This window comes from Oryctolagus cuniculus, chromosome 16, assembly GCF_964237555.1.
Source record: "Oryctolagus cuniculus chromosome 16, mOryCun1.1, whole genome shotgun sequence".
Lineage (NCBI taxonomy): Eukaryota > Metazoa > Chordata > Mammalia > Lagomorpha > Leporidae > Oryctolagus > Oryctolagus cuniculus.
The window spans coordinates 66,564,878-66,581,331 of NC_091447.1; the positions used below are offsets into that span (position 1 = coordinate 66,564,878).

General features: G+C 67.0%; 1 protein-coding gene across 1 annotated transcript; it reads right to left on the bottom strand.

The window, feature by feature from the left end:
• Positions 1–1,445: 1,445 nt before the first annotated feature.
• On the bottom strand, positions 1,446–14,201 carry LDLR (low density lipoprotein receptor). Its single transcript, NM_001278865.1, is given in 18 exon segments — positions 1,446–2,015; positions 2,694–2,851; positions 3,047–3,124; positions 4,294–4,434; positions 5,047–5,199; positions 5,283–5,424; positions 5,894–6,033; positions 6,224–6,342; positions 6,429–6,656; positions 6,748–6,919; positions 7,210–7,335; positions 7,539–7,658; positions 7,899–8,021; positions 8,355–8,477; positions 8,952–9,332; positions 9,420–9,542; positions 9,781–9,903; positions 14,053–14,201. Coding segments are annotated over 18 exon segments (2,544 nt in total). The 5' UTR covers positions 14,111–14,201; the 3' UTR covers positions 1,446–1,979.
• Positions 14,202–16,454: the final 2,253 nt, after the last annotated feature.

The following is a 16,454-nucleotide window of genomic DNA, read 5'->3' on the forward strand; positions in this document are numbered from 1 at the left end:
TCAGAAAGAGGGGCTCCTGGTGGGAGATGGGGTCATGGACAGCAGCCCCCAGAGTCGGCCGTCTCCCTCCGGGACAGGGCCCGCAGGCTCCCCACCGTCGGATAGGGGGCTTGGGGTCTCGCCCCTCTTGCTGGCTTCCCGACCGCCTCAGTGGCGCCCGCTGTGGCTTTCAGAAGTCGTTACACTCAGATGCGGCCCAGGACCCCTGCACCGCTCCGTCGTCCCGCTGAGACACCCATTCCCACTCCCATCTGCTCGCTCACTCCCCAAATGCCAGCAACAGCTGGGGCCGGGCCGGGCCGGACCGGACGGGAGCCAGGCGCTCCATCCGGGCCGCCCGCGTGGGCGGCAGGGGCCTGGCACTTGCAGCATCGGCTGCCTCCCGGGGTGGGCACGCGCAGGGAGGGGGTTCAGGACCCGGATTCTGGCTGGGCCCCTTAACCGGCGTCTTCACCACTCACAGCGCAGGGGTCCCGTAGCAGGTGTCAGAACCCCTTCCTCTAAGGGGAGAGGGCACATCCACCCGCCCGCCACCTGCTGTGGGTCACACGGCTGAGGACCTGGGCGTCCAGGTGCCTACTGGAGTGGGAGTGTGGGAGACCCGGCACCTGTCCGTCTGTCCGTCCAGGGGGAGGTGTGCCCCCGCCCCCACGCCCCTGTCCTCACTGGCCTCCTGGGGCTCCCACGCCACTGAGTGGGACGTGGGAGCGCTGTGGCATAGCAGGTAGCCCACCCCATAGGGGCGCGGGTTCAAGTCCCAGCTGCTCACTTCCGATCCAGCTCTCTGCTGTGGCCTGGGAAAGCAGGAGGAGATGGCCCAAGTGCTTGGGCCCCTGCACCTGCGTGGGAGACCCGGATGGAGCCCCTGGCTCCTGGCCCAGCCCTGGTCTCCCCCTCTCTGACTCTGATTTTCAAATAAATAAAAAAATAAATCTTTTTTTTTAAAAAGAATGTATAATTTGAAAATAAGAAAAAAAAAGAGAGACAGACAGACCTTGGTTCACTCCCCAAACTCCCACAATAGGGCTGGGCCAGGTTCCAGCCAGGAGCAGGGCGTGGAACTTCATCCGGGTCTCCCACGCACTGGGCCGTCCACGGCTCTCCCAGGCGCACTAGCAGGGAGCTGGACCGGAAGCAGAGCCGGGACTCCAGGCTCTCTGAAGGACGCCGGGGTTGGAGGCAGCAGCCTGGCCCGCTGTCCACCCGTGGGCAGCCAGGGGACCTGCATTCCTGGTGGACCGTCTGGCCATGTCGGATGGATGAGCAGAGCAGGGGACGGGCAAAGCCCAAGTCACAGACCCAAGCAAGAAGCCCCTGGCCAGGGCTGTGGGCCCCGCAGCCCGCCTGGTCCCGGCCAGGGCCCTCTCCCTGGGCCTGGGGCGGGGGGCGGTCTGTGTAGCCTCAGCTGACCCAGCCGGTGAGCAAGCAGCCGCTTCAGCCACATAACTCGTTAAAGAAGTTTAATCAACCACAGGGACCCCTTCAGGCTATAAAAACTCTCTATACAGTGGTTCAAAGGCGGCACGGAGCCCTCCCCCACCCCCCCACGGGCGGCCCCGCGCCGCTGCACACAGCAGCCAGCGTTAGCAAAAATAAATAATTTCTATACATGTGCTCAGCGTCTCCAGAAACGCACAAAGTGCAAATGTCGTCACAGACTCGCGCGGCTTGCGAGGTGCAAAGCTAAAACGCCATGCACGCCCGGGCCGCGCTCCGCCCAGCCCCCGCCCCACGCTGCCGGGGACCAGGGACCTGGCGTGGGCGGGCGCAGGCACTTCTCGGACAGTTAAGGGCAACCGGCGAGGTAAACACGGAGCTCCTGAGATGAGCGCGGGCGCAGTGCAGGGAGGCCCGGGCCCCCCTCTGTCCAGAGAGCAGCCGGCCCCATCCCGGGCGAATAAATATATAAAACACGGCCCGGGCAGGCGGCGGCGGCGGCGGCTCAGGCCCGCGGGTGGCGGCGAGATCCAGGCGGCGGCTCAGGCCACGTCGTCCTCCAGGCTGACCATCTGTCTCTGTGGGCAGGGGCAGCCACCGGGACAGGGCATCAGCTGGGCGGTGGGGCCCTGAGTGCCCGGCCCCGCGCTCCCCGAGGGGTAGGTGTAGACACCTGCGTTCCCCAGGGGCAGGTGTAGACGCCCCCCCCCACGCATGCTCCCCCAGGGGTAGGTGTAGACGCCGGGCACCTCCCCTGCACCCCCAGCCCCACATGCTCCCCCAGGGCTGGTGTTGCCGCCCCGTGTGTTCCCCGAGGGGCAGGGGCAGGTGTAGACGCCCCCCACCACGAGCGGGCTCCCCCAGGGCTGGTGTAGCCGCCCTGTGCGCTCACCAAGGGGCAGGTGTAGCCGCTCCCGGAGGAGTAGGTATAGACACCAGTGCTCCCCAGGGCTGGTGTAGCTGCCCGCGCTCACCGAGGGGCAGGTGTAGACGCCCCCCCCACGCGCGCTCCCCCAGGGGCAGGTGTAGACGCTCCCCCAGGGCTGGTGCAGCCGGCCGTGCTCCCCCAGGGCTGGTGTAGCCGCCCCGCGCATTCACCGAGAGGTAGGTGTAACCGCTCCCAGAGGGGTAGGTATAGACACCAGTGCTCCCCAGGGGCAGGTGTAGCCGCCCCCCCCACGCGCGCTCCCCCGGGGCAGGTGTAGCAGCCCCCCCACGCGCGCTCCCCCGGGGCTGGTGTAGCCGCCCGCGCTCACCGAGGGGTAGGTGTAGCCGTCCTGGCTCCTGCAGATGTGCACCTCGTCCTCCGTGGTCTTCTGGTAGACCGGGTTGTCGAAGTTGATGCTGTGGACGCTGCGGAGCCGCCAGTTCTTCCACAGGACCAGGGCGCCGAGGCAGAGCAGGCCCAGCAGCGCTGCGGGACGGCGGGAGGGAGGGGCGGTCAGGCGGGGTGAGAGAGGGGAAGGGCAAGCAGGCGGGGCCCTGGGGGGGGCGGGGCGGGGCAGGCAGGAGGGGCCCACGGGGGCGGGGGGAGGGGCGGTCCGGCGGGGCCCCCACAGGGAACCGGGCAACCGGGGCACGGGGGCGGCGATGCCACGCCGGCACTCACCGATGGGCAGGACGACGGACAGGGCCCCCACGCTCCTGGGCGTCCCCTCGCTGCCTCGGCCGTCGGCGTTGTGCAGGGCTGCGGGGGGGACAGGCGCTGGGATCTCAGGCAGGGCGGAGCTCGGGGCCCCGGGCTGTGGGAGGGGCCTGGCCCTTGGTGCCCGCAGAACCTCCCAGGAGACCAGAACGGGGCTCAGGGTCCCAGGCGCGGCACCCACACAACCCCCGTGGACTTGGCGTCTGACCAGAGTCCTTCGTTTATTTGAAAGACCGATGACGACAGCTCTTCCACCCACGGGCTCACCCCCAAATGTCCACCACAGCCGGGCTGAGCCCGCCGGGAGCCAGGAGCCCCATCCGGGTCCCCCACGCAGGTGCAGGGGCCGAGCACTTGGGCCATCCTCCTCTGCCCTCCCAGGCCACAGCAGGGAGCAGGGCTGGACGCTCCCGTGGGATGCTGGCGGGGTGGTGGCGGCCCATCCTGTCCATGGCACAGTGCATCACTGTCCCAGGAGACCTCGGAAAGCCCGTGGGAACTGGGATTGAAAGTTTGGAAGACTTCAAAGACAAAACCAAAACCCTTGGGCCAGCGCTGTGGCACAGGGGGTAAAGCTGCCACCTGTGGTACCAGCATCCCATATGGGCGCCGGTTCAAGTCCCGGCTGCTCCACTTCCGGTCCAGCTCTCTGCTGGGGCCCCTGCACCCATGTGGGAGACCCAGATGGAGCTCCTGGCTCCTGGCTTGGCCTGCCCAGCCCTAACTGCTGCTGGCAGTGGGTGGAAGACCTTTCTCTCTGTCTCTCCCTCTCCCTCTCTACCTCTCCAATAAATAAAAATCTTTAATAAAAAAAAAGTTGAGGGCAGCAGTGGGTCCTGGAAGGGTTTTCCCTGCCTGAGGCCCCGTCAGCTCCAAGAAGCCGGGGACCCAGGACGGGGTTGTCCGGGGCGTGGCTTTTCCAGAAGTTTCCGGGTCATCTTTTTTAAGGGTAAACAAAGGCTTCAGCTACCCTGTGGGGGACAGTAAGAGGTCCCGTGCTGCCTGTGCGGGGCGCGCCCTCTAGTGGACAAGTGGACGAAGCACAGGTGGATTCCCCACAAGCCAGACTGGGCGACCTCGGCCACAGTGCCACACAGGTGGCCGCTGGAGCCCCTAGCCCCTGGCACCCACCATGGTGGTCAGAGCTGACCTGCAAGGGAGCCCAGGCTGCACCCCGAAGGGGCCCTGCAGGGGAGCGGCCCAGGCCGTACCTTGCTGGGACGTGGTCGCCGTCTCCAAGGTGCTGAGCGTGGGCTCGGTCAGGGGCTCCTGTGTGGTACCGGCAGGGCTGCCCGTGAGCTGCGGCCGAGCGGCCGTCGACGCCCTCTGGGTGCTCAGGATCACATCGGCCTCTGAAAGGGACAGGAGGACACTTCCCCAGTGCTGCAGGCCCCAGGCCGGCGCCAGGAGGTCACGCGACAGACGCTGCGAAGGGGACACCTGCTAGTGCCTGCCCCGCGCGGCCGGCGCTGGGGGCGGGGAGGGCTGAGCTGGGGAGAACTCCCAGCATCCAACACCTCCAGCCCCGTCGCTGTCTGACCTTTGCAGCTGCCCTGAACTGCGGTACGGGGGGCCGGGGAGGAAGCAGCCAGGTCCAAGTCCCCGGCCAGGCACTCAGGAGTGCGCGTGGTGGCGCAGCGGGGGAAGCCGCTGCCTGGGCTGCCCGCACCCTGGCTGCTCTGCTTCCGATCCCGCTCCCTGCTGTGGCCAAGTCCCTGGGCCCCTGCCCCCGCGTGGGAGACCCGGATGGAGCTCCTGGCTCCTGGCTTTGGATCGGCCCAGCTCTGGCCGTTGCGGCCACGTGGGGGGTGAACCAGCGGATGGGGGACCTCTCTCCCTGCCTCCGCCTCTCTCGTCCCTAAATCTTAGTTACAGGCATTCCTGGTAACAGCCTCATGCTCCCGCTACACACACAGGCTAAGCGGGGCCCAGCGGTGCGGACCGAGCGAGGCCCGGGCCCTGACCTGTGCGGCAGCTTCGCATGTCCGCGGCCAGCAGCGTGCCGTCGGGGCAGGCGCAGGTGAACTTGGGCGAGTGGCTGTTGATCTGTGGGGCCGGCAGGCACAGGTACTGGCAGCCTCCGTTGGGGAGGGCCGTCTTCTCACACCAGTTCACCCCTGCGGAGGAAGAGCACATTCTAGAACATTCCAGGGCACCGGCAAGGGGGGGCGGGGGGGTGGTACGGCCGACCCGTCCTCACCTCTGGGCTGCGTGAGGTTGTGGAACAGGACTATGTCCTCCGGGGACAGCAGGTTCTCGGCCACCAGGTGGACGTCGGAGCCGGTGAGGCGGTTGGCACTGAAGATGGCTTCGTTGATGACGTCTGTCCAGAACACTTTGTCCTACACGGGCGCGAGGGGAGTGCAGTCCCGTGAGATGTGGCCCCAGGACACAGCTGCCACCTCCGGACGTCCACACTGGCTGCCCGCCTGGGCTCCGGCTCAAGCCCTGCCCGGCCCCCTGCTGACGCGCCTGGGACAGCAGTGGACGGTGGCCCGAGTGCGTGGCCCCCGCAGCCCCTGGGGGAGACCCGGATGGAGCTCCTGGCTCCTGGCTCTGGCCGGGCCCTGGCACTTGGCAGGACTGAACCAGTAGGAGAACCTCTCTCTGACGCTCTTACCCCCAGGGCGCGTCAGCAGGACAGGATGGGAGGCAGAGCGGCCGGGGCTGGAAGCGGGCACCCCGATGGGGGACGCCTGCCCCGGGACCCACCCAGCGGGTCGCTGTGCACCGTCTCTCTGGAAGCTGCGTGCGCCCAGCAGCGCCCCCTGGTGGTTCTGCCTGGGGCTGACAACCCCGCACCGGACTCACCTCAAAGATGGCCAGAGAGAAGGGGTGCGCCAGCCGCTGCTCGTCCTCCAGCACCGTCTTCCGGTTGCCCCCGTTGACGTCGATGCTGGAGATGGAGTGCAGCTTGGAGTCCACCCAGTAGAGGCGGCCGCTGGAAAGATCTAGAACACACAGGCGCACACGCAGTCACCCAGGGCTGCCAGAGGCCAGAGGCGCGAGCGAGCCAAGCCTCCTGCGAGAGAAGAGGGACCGGCAGAGAAGTTGCCAGAAAAGCTCCGCCCACCCTGCCTAGAGGAGCCGCAGGGGCGGGGCCCGGAGCTGCCCGGCCTCTGCCTGCTCCCGCACACGCACCCAGGGTGATGCCATTGGGCCACTGGATGTCCTCGGTCACCAGGGAGTAGACGTCCACGCCGTTCAGGCCCCCTTTCTCGATCTTGGCGGGGACGCCCCAGTCGGTCCAGTACATGAAGCTGGGGGGCAGAAGAGGCGGTGCCCGTGAGGCCTGCGCTCTGCCCCGGCCGCAGCGCGAACCCCGGCACGCCCCGGCGCCGCCTACCCGTGCGCGGGGTCCACCACGATGGCCCTGGGCTTGGAGCCTTCCTGCCGGAACAGTGTCTTCCTCCTGAACCCCCTGGTGTCGGCCACGGACACGGTGCCCAGCACGGAGTCTGTCCAGTAGATGTGGCCGTGGATCCAGTCCACAGCCAGCCCATCGGGGGCCTGCAGGTCGCTGCTGATGACAGTGTCGTAGGCGGGGAAGCCGTGCGCCCCGTCGATCTGTGCGCTGGGGAAGCAGGCACGGGGCTCAGGCCCAGGCCCCGGGGCGTCGTCCCCCCCCCCCGGGGTGGCCAGGAGGCGGCGGGGCGGGGCGTCACCTGTAGATCTTGCGCTGGGACAGGTCCGACCAGTAGATGCGGTTGCTGGCCACCTCCGCGTCCAGGGCCACCACGTTCTTGAGGTTGGCGATGAGGCTTGTGTACTCGCTACGGTCCAGGGTCATCTTGCGCACCTCGTGCCGGTTGGTGAAGAAGAGGTAGGCGATGGAGTCTGGGGGAGGGCGCGCAGAGGGTCAGGGAGGGCCCCGGCGGCCAGGCGCGCCCGAACCCCGGGGCACACGCCCCGCCGCATCAGCCTGGGCTGCACGCCGAGCCCCAGAGCCAGGGGCTCACTCGCTGGCCCGCAGGCACTGAGCCGACCTGGCCAGCCCGCGGCTTGCTTATGGCCCTGGCCCACAGGTTCTCCCAGCCCCGGCCTCCCCGCAGACCCCAGGGCTCACCCACGGCCACCCCGGCCTGCCCGAGCCCCGCGCTCACCCATGGCCCGAGCCCCGCGCTCACCCACGGCCTTGCAGGCCTGGCTGTGGGGGTCCAGCTGGAAGCCGGCCCGGCACTCGCACTTGTAGCTGCCCGCCAGGTTCACACACAGCTGGCTGCAGATGTCGGGGTCCTCACACTCATTGATATCTGTGTGCGCAGACAGAGGAAGAGGCTGGGGGAGGGGGGCTTCTGGGGCGGGGAGCTGGCAGGGACCCAGCCCAAACAGCCAAGGGCATCTGGCAACAGTGACCCTGGCTGTGCCCTTCCCCGCCCCTTGCAGCCACCGGGGCCGGTGCTCCGTGTGCCCCCCCCAACGCAAACAGCCGGGCAAGCTGGAGACTGGAAGTCACCTTCGCAGCGTCGCTGGTCCACCAGCCGGTAGCCTTTGGGACAATGACACTCGTGGCCGATTCTGAGGTCGAAGCAGGTGTGGGAGCAGCCTCCATTGCCCCGCATGCACTCGTTGGTCGCTGCACCGGGTGGGGGGGACACATAGCGGTCACTCCCTCCTGCCCCTCTGTGGTGCGGCGCGGTGGGCGGAGCCACTGCGTGGGACACCCACACCCCCCAGCACAGCGGCGGTTCCAGGCCCGCGGCTCTGCTACCGGTCCCAGGAGGCTGCACCCCCGTGCTCTGGCTTTGCGTGGGGTGGGAGTGGGGGGCTGGTGTCTCCGTCACGCCCCAGGCCCCGCCCGTGCTCTAGGGCTCACCACACTCTTTGATGGGCTCGTCCGACCAATCCTGGCAGTCCCTGGCGGAGTTGCACACTTTGTCCAGGGAGATGCACTCTCCGCTGTTGCACTTGAACTTGTCGGGCCCCTCGCACAGTGTCACTGCGGGAGACAGCGGGCAGGAGGGTGAGTGCTCCATTCACGCCAGGACGTACACCGGCACGTTCGCTGATAAAACACAGTAATTAAGGAACCCACACCCATCACCCGGAGCGGGGCCAGCCAATCGCGGCCCGCTGCTGGTGGGTTTCAATAAAGTTTTATTGGCACATGGCTGTGCCTCGCTGTCAACTCTGCCTTCCAAATAAATAATTTCTTTTTTTTTTTTAAACAAAAACTTTCCTACCCTCCGCCCCTACGCCACAGCGGGGGGCTGTTTCCGAAGCCCAGCCGGGTTTGCACCTGCAGCCCTGGTGGGGCCCGGGGTGCACTCACCGTTGACGCAGCCCACCTCGTCGCTCATGTCCCCGCAGTCCTGCTTCTGGTCACACTGCCGGCTGCCATGGATGCACGTCCCGTCCGAGCACTGGAACTCGTCCGGGCGGCACGTGGCCGCGGCTGGAGGCGACAAAGGGGTGGGTTAGCTCAGCTGGAGAGAGAGCGCCACAGCCCACCCCTGATCCTGGGGTCCGCTACCCACGGGCAGGGGCCCGCGACAGCTAGTGCAGGGCCGGGCCGGGCACCTACACCCGGGATCCAGGGTGGTCCCAAAGCCCGTAGCACCAGCCAGGTCCAAGGCCGTCTTCCAGGCCAGCCCGTCACCACCCAGTCCCACGCTGCCACGCGTTAAAAGTCAGAAAATTGTAAAACTGTCGCCCAGTAGCGCTGGTGAGGCTTCAAGCACCGAATGGCCACATGGGCCAGCGCCGGTGGACGGCACAGCCTGGGGACAGTCCCGCCACGGCAGGCCCTACTGGGTGGCGCTGGACTTGAACTTGAGCAGCCGGGCCCGGCGGCCAGGGTGGGGGTCGGGGGCCGGAGAGCGCCAGGACGGCCTGTGGGGGGCGGCCCGCTTCCTGGGAGCCCCCTTACCGCAGTCGCGCTCGTCCGAGCCGTCCCGGCAGTCGGCGTCGCCGTCGCAGCGCCAGCTCGCGTGCACGCACTCGCCGCTGCCACAGTGGAACTCGTGGCGGGAGCAGGGCCCGCGGCCGGGCTGCGGGCTGGGGCGGGCGCCGCAGCGCGCCGGCCACTCGTCGGAGCCATCGTCGCAGTCCGGCTCGCCGTCGCAGGCCCACAGCGCGGGGACGCAGGAGGAGCTGTTGCACCGGAAGTGGGCGGGGCCGCAGGTGGACGGCGCGCACGAGGCCTCGTCCGAGCCGTCGGGGCAGTCCGGCTCCCCGTCGCAGGCGAACAGCCGGGAGATGCACGCGCCCTCGGTGCAGCGGAACTCGTCCTGGGAGCACGTCTTGGGCGCTGTGGGGGCGGGCGAGGGGTCAGCGCGGGGCGGGCCGGGGTCACGGCCCCCCCCGGCCCCCCACGCGGGCGGCCCCGGGCGCTCACCACAGCCCAGCTCGTCGGAGCCGTCCTCGCAGTCCTGCTGGCCGTCGCATTTCCAGTGCCCGGGGATGCAGCGGTTCAGGCGGCCGCCGCAGCTAAAGTCGTCGGACTTGCAGGTGAGAGACACTGCGGGGGGGGGGGGTGCACAGGGCGCGGCTCAGCCCCCCAGGCAAGGGGGGGACCCCAGAACCTCCCAGGAGGAGGGGCCCAGTCCCGCCAGGGGCCCAGTGGGTCCGACGCCCGCATCCCGCAGCAGAGAGCCCGGGTTCGAGCCCCGGCTGCTCCACTTCTGGTCCCGCTCCCTGCTGTGGCCTGGGAGAGCGGCGGAGGACCAGTCCCTGCGCCCACGCGTGGGAGGACTCACTGCAGGTCTGCTCCCACTCGTCCGAGCCGTCCTGACACTCGGAGCTGCCGTCACACACCCACTTGTAGGAGATACACTTCCCGTTCCGGCATTGGAACTCATTCCGGCCACACTTGTCCCCTGCTGCGGGAGAGACGATGGGGAGGGAGGGGTTCAGCACCACGCATGTGCCCTGGGCACACAGGGGCCGGCGCCGCCCCCAGAGGGGCGCCGGTTCGAGTCCTGGCTGCTCCACTTCCCACCCAGTTCCCTGCTGTGGCCTGGGAAAGCAGTGGACGACGGCCCCAGTGCCTGGGCCCCTGCACCTGCGCGGGAGACCCGGATGGAGCTCCTGGCTTTTTCCCAGCCCAGCCCTGGCCGTTGTGGGCATTTGGGGAGGACCCTCGCCACTCTGCCTGTCGGATACATAAGTCTTGGAATGCTTATTCCTTTGGGACAGAGGAAGACACACCACCCCCCAACGCCCAATCTGCTGGTTCTCACGCCCCCCTAACAACCCGGGCTGGGCCAAGGCTAACGCCAGGGCTCAATCCAGGCCTCCCACGTGGGGGGCAGGGACCCCGACACCCCCGCGCCGACTTCCTGTCTCCCGCGGCTGCAGGTGCGGCCCTTAGAGGCTAAGAGGTTGTTAAGACGGCTGGGCGCGGGCCCTGGGAATGGTCAGAACCCGCGCCACACAGCGGGGCCGCCCGCCCGAGGCCTGCAGCCCGCCACGGCCCTGGCTCCGCGCGTCGGCACACGGCCGGGTCCGAGTTCAGCCCTCGGCACTGTGAGTTCAGTAAGCTTTGGGGGTCCCCACCGAACACCTCAGAGCCCGCGGCAGAGGGGAGGCGCATGCGCACACCCAACATCGGGGTCTGGCTGGGGGAGCCGGCGCCGGCCGGTGTGTCCCCGTGGTGTCGGCTCTGGGTGGGTGGGTGGGGGTCCCGGAGGGGTGGTCTTTGAGAGGGAACGCGGGGCCGGAGGGTTTCTGCGGTTCGCTTCTGGGTGTCGGAGTTTGAGAACCCAGCCTCTACCTTCGGCTCTCACGCCGCGGCTTGGGGCGCAGTCCCCGGATGATGGATGACGTCAGGGATGATGGATGACGTCAGGGAGAGGCCCAGGGTGCTCCGGGCCTGTCCCCGAGCCCTGGCCTTGGCCTTGAACCTGCGCTGAGCGCGCAGGGATCCTGTCTGAGAAGCACCCCTGCCTAGATCAGCCCCTACGTTAGACTTGATTAGCCGCCTCTGGTTTACTTCCTTAACTGTCGCCACCTGCAGCTGTCCCGCATGGCGCCTGATGGCCATTTGACGGATTTGCGCGTGCGTGGGCCAGGGAGCCCTGGGGGTGGCGTTTCTGGGAGAGGGGGCCGCTCCCGGGCCCATCTGTCCGCCGATGGTTCGTTCTCCTGGCACCTGGCCGGAGGCTCGGCCCAGGTGTGGTCGGCGGGTGACATGGCCAGCCCCGGGATTCCGCCACTAACCGGAGCACTTGGCAGGTGGCTAAATCCACGGGCGCCTCGGTTTGTAAAATGGAGAGCGGTTTGTAAAATGGAGAGCGTGGCGAACGTGGAAAGGAAATGGAGCCCCGCCCACGACCTAGGTCTCACAGCCAGACAGGTGGGCGCTGGCCACGCCCGGGACGCCCGGGTCCGAGCCTGGCTAACTTCCGGCCAGTGCAGACCCTGGGAGGCCCGAGTGCCTGGGCCCCTGCCGCCCCTGTGGGAGCGGGGGGGCTGTTGGAAGCATTTGGGGGAGTGAACCAGCAATGGCAAAGCTCTCGCCGGCTGATGCTCGGAGTAAATCTGCCTTAATTAAGCAAGAACACAGGACGGAAGAGAAGCGGGTTTCGAAGTGGCCTGCGGTCAGCCGCAGGGGCGGATGTGCTCCCCAGCTCCCACCTGGGGGCCCCGCCCCGCCCCCTCGGGGTGACTCACAGCTGCCCAGACCAGAGGAGGAAGCGGCTGGGGTTCCCGGGCTCCCCCCAGTAAACAGGGAAGTTCAAGCAAGGGGACATGGGCAGTAAATCCTGGGGTGTCCCCAGCCTTGGGGGGCCATGCACCCGCAGCTGACCCCACGGAGAAGCACACGTGTTACTGCCAAGAGGGGGTGAGAGAGCGAGAGCAAGAGTGAGAGAGAGAAAGGTCATTCTCTGGTTCACTCCCCAAGGTGCCCGCAACAGCCAGGGCTGGGCCAGACCAAAGCCAGGAGCCCGGAGCTCCATCCGGGTCTCCCCCGTGGGTGGCGGGGGCCCAGGCACCCGGATGTGAGAGGTGGGTGTCCCCGGGCAGTGTCCTAACGCCTGCGCCTGGGGAGAATTCTCAAGCATTGCCTTGGCAGTGATGGGGGGGGGGGGCAGCCGCTCAGCTTGCGAACGGTGAGACACAGGGGTGGGGTGGGAGTGGGGGACGCCCCCTGCTGCTGTGGGCTGCCCGCCTGTGGCTAGCCTTGATGTCCCGGGCGGCGTCCCACTGCGCTGTCGCGGCCTTTGAGGGCCGGCAGGTGCTGTCAATATTTCTGGGAGCAGGTGTTTCGCTTGGGCCCCTGCCACCCACGGGGAGACCCGGATGGAGGTTCCTTGGTTCGACCTGGCCCAGCTGGGGCAGGGGTGGGCATTTGGGGAGTGAACAGATAGTGGAAGATCTCTCTCCCTCTCCCCCTCCCCTTTGCAAGTTATTACAGTAAATAAACTCAAGAAAACTTGCGTAAGCACTGTGCCTCCTCCCTTTAAGAAAACAAAACCAACAAAATGAAAAAAAAAAAATGACCTCGGGGAAGCTGCGCCCTTGGGTCCCTGCGGCCATGCGTGAGTGCCCCCAACAAGGTCATCGAAACACAAGCGGAAGCCTCGCTTCTGCTTCCCCCCACCACACGCAAATGAGGTGGTGAGCGCTGTCCAAGTTCTCTCTCCCAGGCTGCCCAGGGGAAGCGAACCATTTCCTGGAATGTGGACCCCTCCTCGCTACAGAAAGGGGGATGGGGGTGGGGGTGGCCCCCTCTCCCTGGCCCCCTCGGGTCCCCTGCTCTTGGGGGCAGGGGATGGCCACCATCTTGAGCTCATTGGATGATGGGAGGGTCCCAGAGGAAGGAAGCTGAGCCCCCCCCCCCCCACAGGATGGGCTCAAGTCCTCATCCCCCAAAGGAAGAAGTGGAGCAGGCAGTGGAAGACAAGTGACTGCGGGGTCCCTGCAGCCATCTGACGGACCCCAGTGCGGTCCCCAGTGGCTCCAAGCCCGGCGTCCGAGCTGGCCTCTAAGTAGCGAAAGGGACCATTGCGCCTCTGTCTGTCCACCAAGGGCTGGCCGCTCATGGAAGTCCGCAAAAACAAGCAGCAACCGAGGCGCGTCCCTAACACCAGCGATCGCCAGGGAGCGGCCCAAGCCGGGCCGAGCCTCTGAAGGGCAAGGCCACCGCGGGGAGCTGGGCCCGGTCCCCGCCTCGCCACGGCAGACCAAGGACGCGCGGGGCTGTTCCCGAGGCAACCGTGCAGCCTCCCAGGGCCGGGGCGACCTTGGCTTGGGGCGCGGCCGCGTGCTCGCGGGGCCGTTCGCCCACGCTTGCGAAAGCGGCCCTGGGAGCCCAGGCCCCGGCGCCTCCTTTGTGACAGGAGCCCTGGCCGGACAAGAGGCCGCCCCGGATTAGGCGCGGCCCGGCTTCCCGCACGCCCCGCCTCCCTCGCGCCTCTGCTTTCGTATTGGTCGAGGGGAGTGGCTCGAGGCTCGCCTGTTCGGACGGAGGCCAATGGGATCCTGGGGGCGGGGCCGAGGGGCGGGGCGGGAGGCAGTGGCCTTGGGCATGGTTGCACGCGAGGGGCGCCCAGCCCCTGGGAGGTGTCGGTGTCCCCCGAGCGCACAAAGCCGCAGTGGCGCACAAAGCCGCAGTGGCCACGGTGGTAGCCCCTGCTTTTGGGGGGGAGGCCCCAGAGAAAGCCCGCGGGGACCTCCAAGCTGTGCATCGGGCCCTCGAGTCGCTTTTACTCCCATGATGACTGATGGTGGGGTTGGGGGGGAGTGGAGGTCCCCGCATCCCGCCCCAAGGGAGACCTGGAAGCCCGCACCCCGCGGGGTCCGGGAGGGCGAGCTGTCCCTGTTTGCTGTCAAGTCCGCAGACTCCGCCAAACCCTCGCACCCTTGGCCGCGCGCTCTGCAGCCCGTGGGGAAGGGCCTCCGGCCACCTTCCCCCGAGTGGTCCCCACCCACCCACAGAGAACTCAGCCCTCATCCCTCGCTGTCCGCGCCCCCATGAGTGACCAGGGCGGCTCCGGTGGGCCGGCAGAGCCCGGAGCAAGCCTTACCTGCAGCCCCGGCAGCGGCGGCCAGGAGCAGGCCGAGGACCCAGCGCGCCGTCCTCATCGTGGGAACCGCCTCCGTCAGTGCCGCTCCGGGACCCGCAGCCTAGCCGTAGCGTGCGTGCGTGCGGGCGGTCGGGCTTCGAGGAGTGCACGCGGGGCCGGAGGCATTGCCAGCCTTTCTAGGCGAGCCGGCTAGGGGCGGGGCTCGCGGTGGGGTGATGTTCAAAAACCTTCACCTCACTGCCCGGGGAGGAGCTTGGCAGTTTAACCCCTGCCGGCCCGGGGTCCAGCCCTGGAATTTGGATCCATTCCCAGCCCCAGTGAAACTCGCCCGGAATCCCACCCCCCCCAATGGACAGCTTTCCCCTAAGGGACTCCTGTCTATTTGACTTCCTAAGGTCTGTGTGTAGTTATTTTCCCCCTGCAGGCTTACTTGGATACAGTTTTTAAATCATTCTAAACCACCTTCAAAACAGTGGCGGGAGAGAGAATTGTGCACAGCCCCCACCCCGCCCCCCGATTATTTTGTTTTGTGCGACTCCAAGCAAAAACATTTCCAAAATCGATTCAGCCACTCCCCGAAGTCCGGCCAGACTGACCCCGCGAGGTCGGGAGCCGACAGAGGCTTGGCCAAGCCAAGTCAAAACAAAACAGGACTCCAGCAGGCGGCCAGGTGGTCGGGAGTCCCGGAGCCCATCCCCAGCCCGGAGTGGCTTTAGGGGGCCCACGGGGTGGCCAGGGGCCCCCCGTGTCAAAAAGACACGAGTGAGAAAGGCGCCTGCACCCCGGGAGGGGTCTGGCTGTCTCAGGGCAGGGGGGGGGGTCCCCAGGAGTGGACTGAAGCCCCCTGGGAGTTTGCAAACCCCCAGGGGCGGGGCGGGGGAGGAGTCCCCTGGGACCCTGGGAAGGGGGCGGCTCCTGACCTGCAGGAGGCTAATTGTCCATGAGGGGGCTACCAGGACCACCCAGGATGGGGAAGGTTCCCCAGCCTTGTCACTCAGGTGAGCTCCCGCCAGCTCCAGGGCCAGGGCCCACCGAGGCGATAGCAAGCGCCCGGCAAGGTTTGGTGTTCTTGTTCCTTTTAAAGATTGATTTAAGAGGTAGAGGGGAGAGACACAGTGCTCTGGTTCACTCCCCAGATGGACGCAATGGCCGGGGTGGGACCAGGTCGAAGCCAGGAGCCTGGAGCTCCATCCGGGTCTCCCGGGTGGGTGGCGGGGGCCCAGGCACTTGGGCGGTCACTGCCGCCTCCCAGCCGCATCAGCAGGGGGCTGGAGCAGGACAGCTGGGACTGCAACAGTCCAGGGCACCAGCAGCAGGCTGGAACTGGAGCCAGAGCCGGGACTCGAACCCAGGCCCTCTGGGAGGGGATACGGGTGTCGCAAGCCGCACCAGAGGCGCCGTGCCAGGTGTGCGCCCTCCACTGCTCGCCTCCCCCGCCCACCTGGCAACAGGGAGGGACCTGGCCTAGACTGTCCCCAGAGCTGGAGGCAGGGCAGGCGGCGACAAGGCCACAGTCAAAGCGGCTCTTGTCCCTACACCTGGGCAGGCGTGGCCACCAGGAGGGCAAGTCGCCAACTTCCTGGACCTGGGTGTGGGGGGGGGGGGAGAGAAGGAGAGAGAGAGATCGGTCTCTTGGTCTCCCATCTGCTGGTTCACTCCCCACCTGGCCTCAACAGCCGGAGCTGGGCCAAGCCAAAACCAGGAGCCAGGAGCTCCATCCGGGTCTCCCACACAGGTGCAGGGACTCAAGCACGTGGGCCATCCTCCACTGCTTTCCCAGGCCACAGCAGGGAGCTGGATGGGAAGTGGAGCAGCCGAACTGGTGTCCGTGGGATGCCGGCTTCACCTGCCACAGCGCCGGCCCCGCCTCCACCTCTGATCCAGCTCCCAGCTAAGGCCAGGGAAGCAGCAGAGGACAGTCTCCCCGCCCCCCACGCGGGAGCCCCCCAAGGAGCTCCCGGCTCCTGGCTTCCGCCCGGCCCAGCCCTGGCCATTGTGGCCATCTGGGGAGAGAACCAACAGCGGATGGATTTTTCTGAATGTCTCCCTCTTCCCTCAGGAACTCTGCCTTTCAAAGAAATGTCTTTAAAGAGTGTTTATTTTCCTTTGGTGCCACATGTTGAAACCCGTGCATAGGTTTTTTTTTTTTTTTTTTAAACATTTATTTATTTATTTGAAAGAGTTACAGAGAGAGAGTTCCCATCCCCGTGGCATGCCCTTTGTCCTGGCCCGGGGGCGGTTCTGAGGATTCGCTGTCACCACTCCCAGCCGCGCAGTCCTGGGGGGCTCCCTGGAAGCGTCCTGAACACCTCATCCGGCTTCGCCGGGGGCTTCCCTCCCGCCTGACCATCACAGCTTTTTTTCCCTCCTTTTTCTTTTTTAACTTTTTAATTTATTTATTT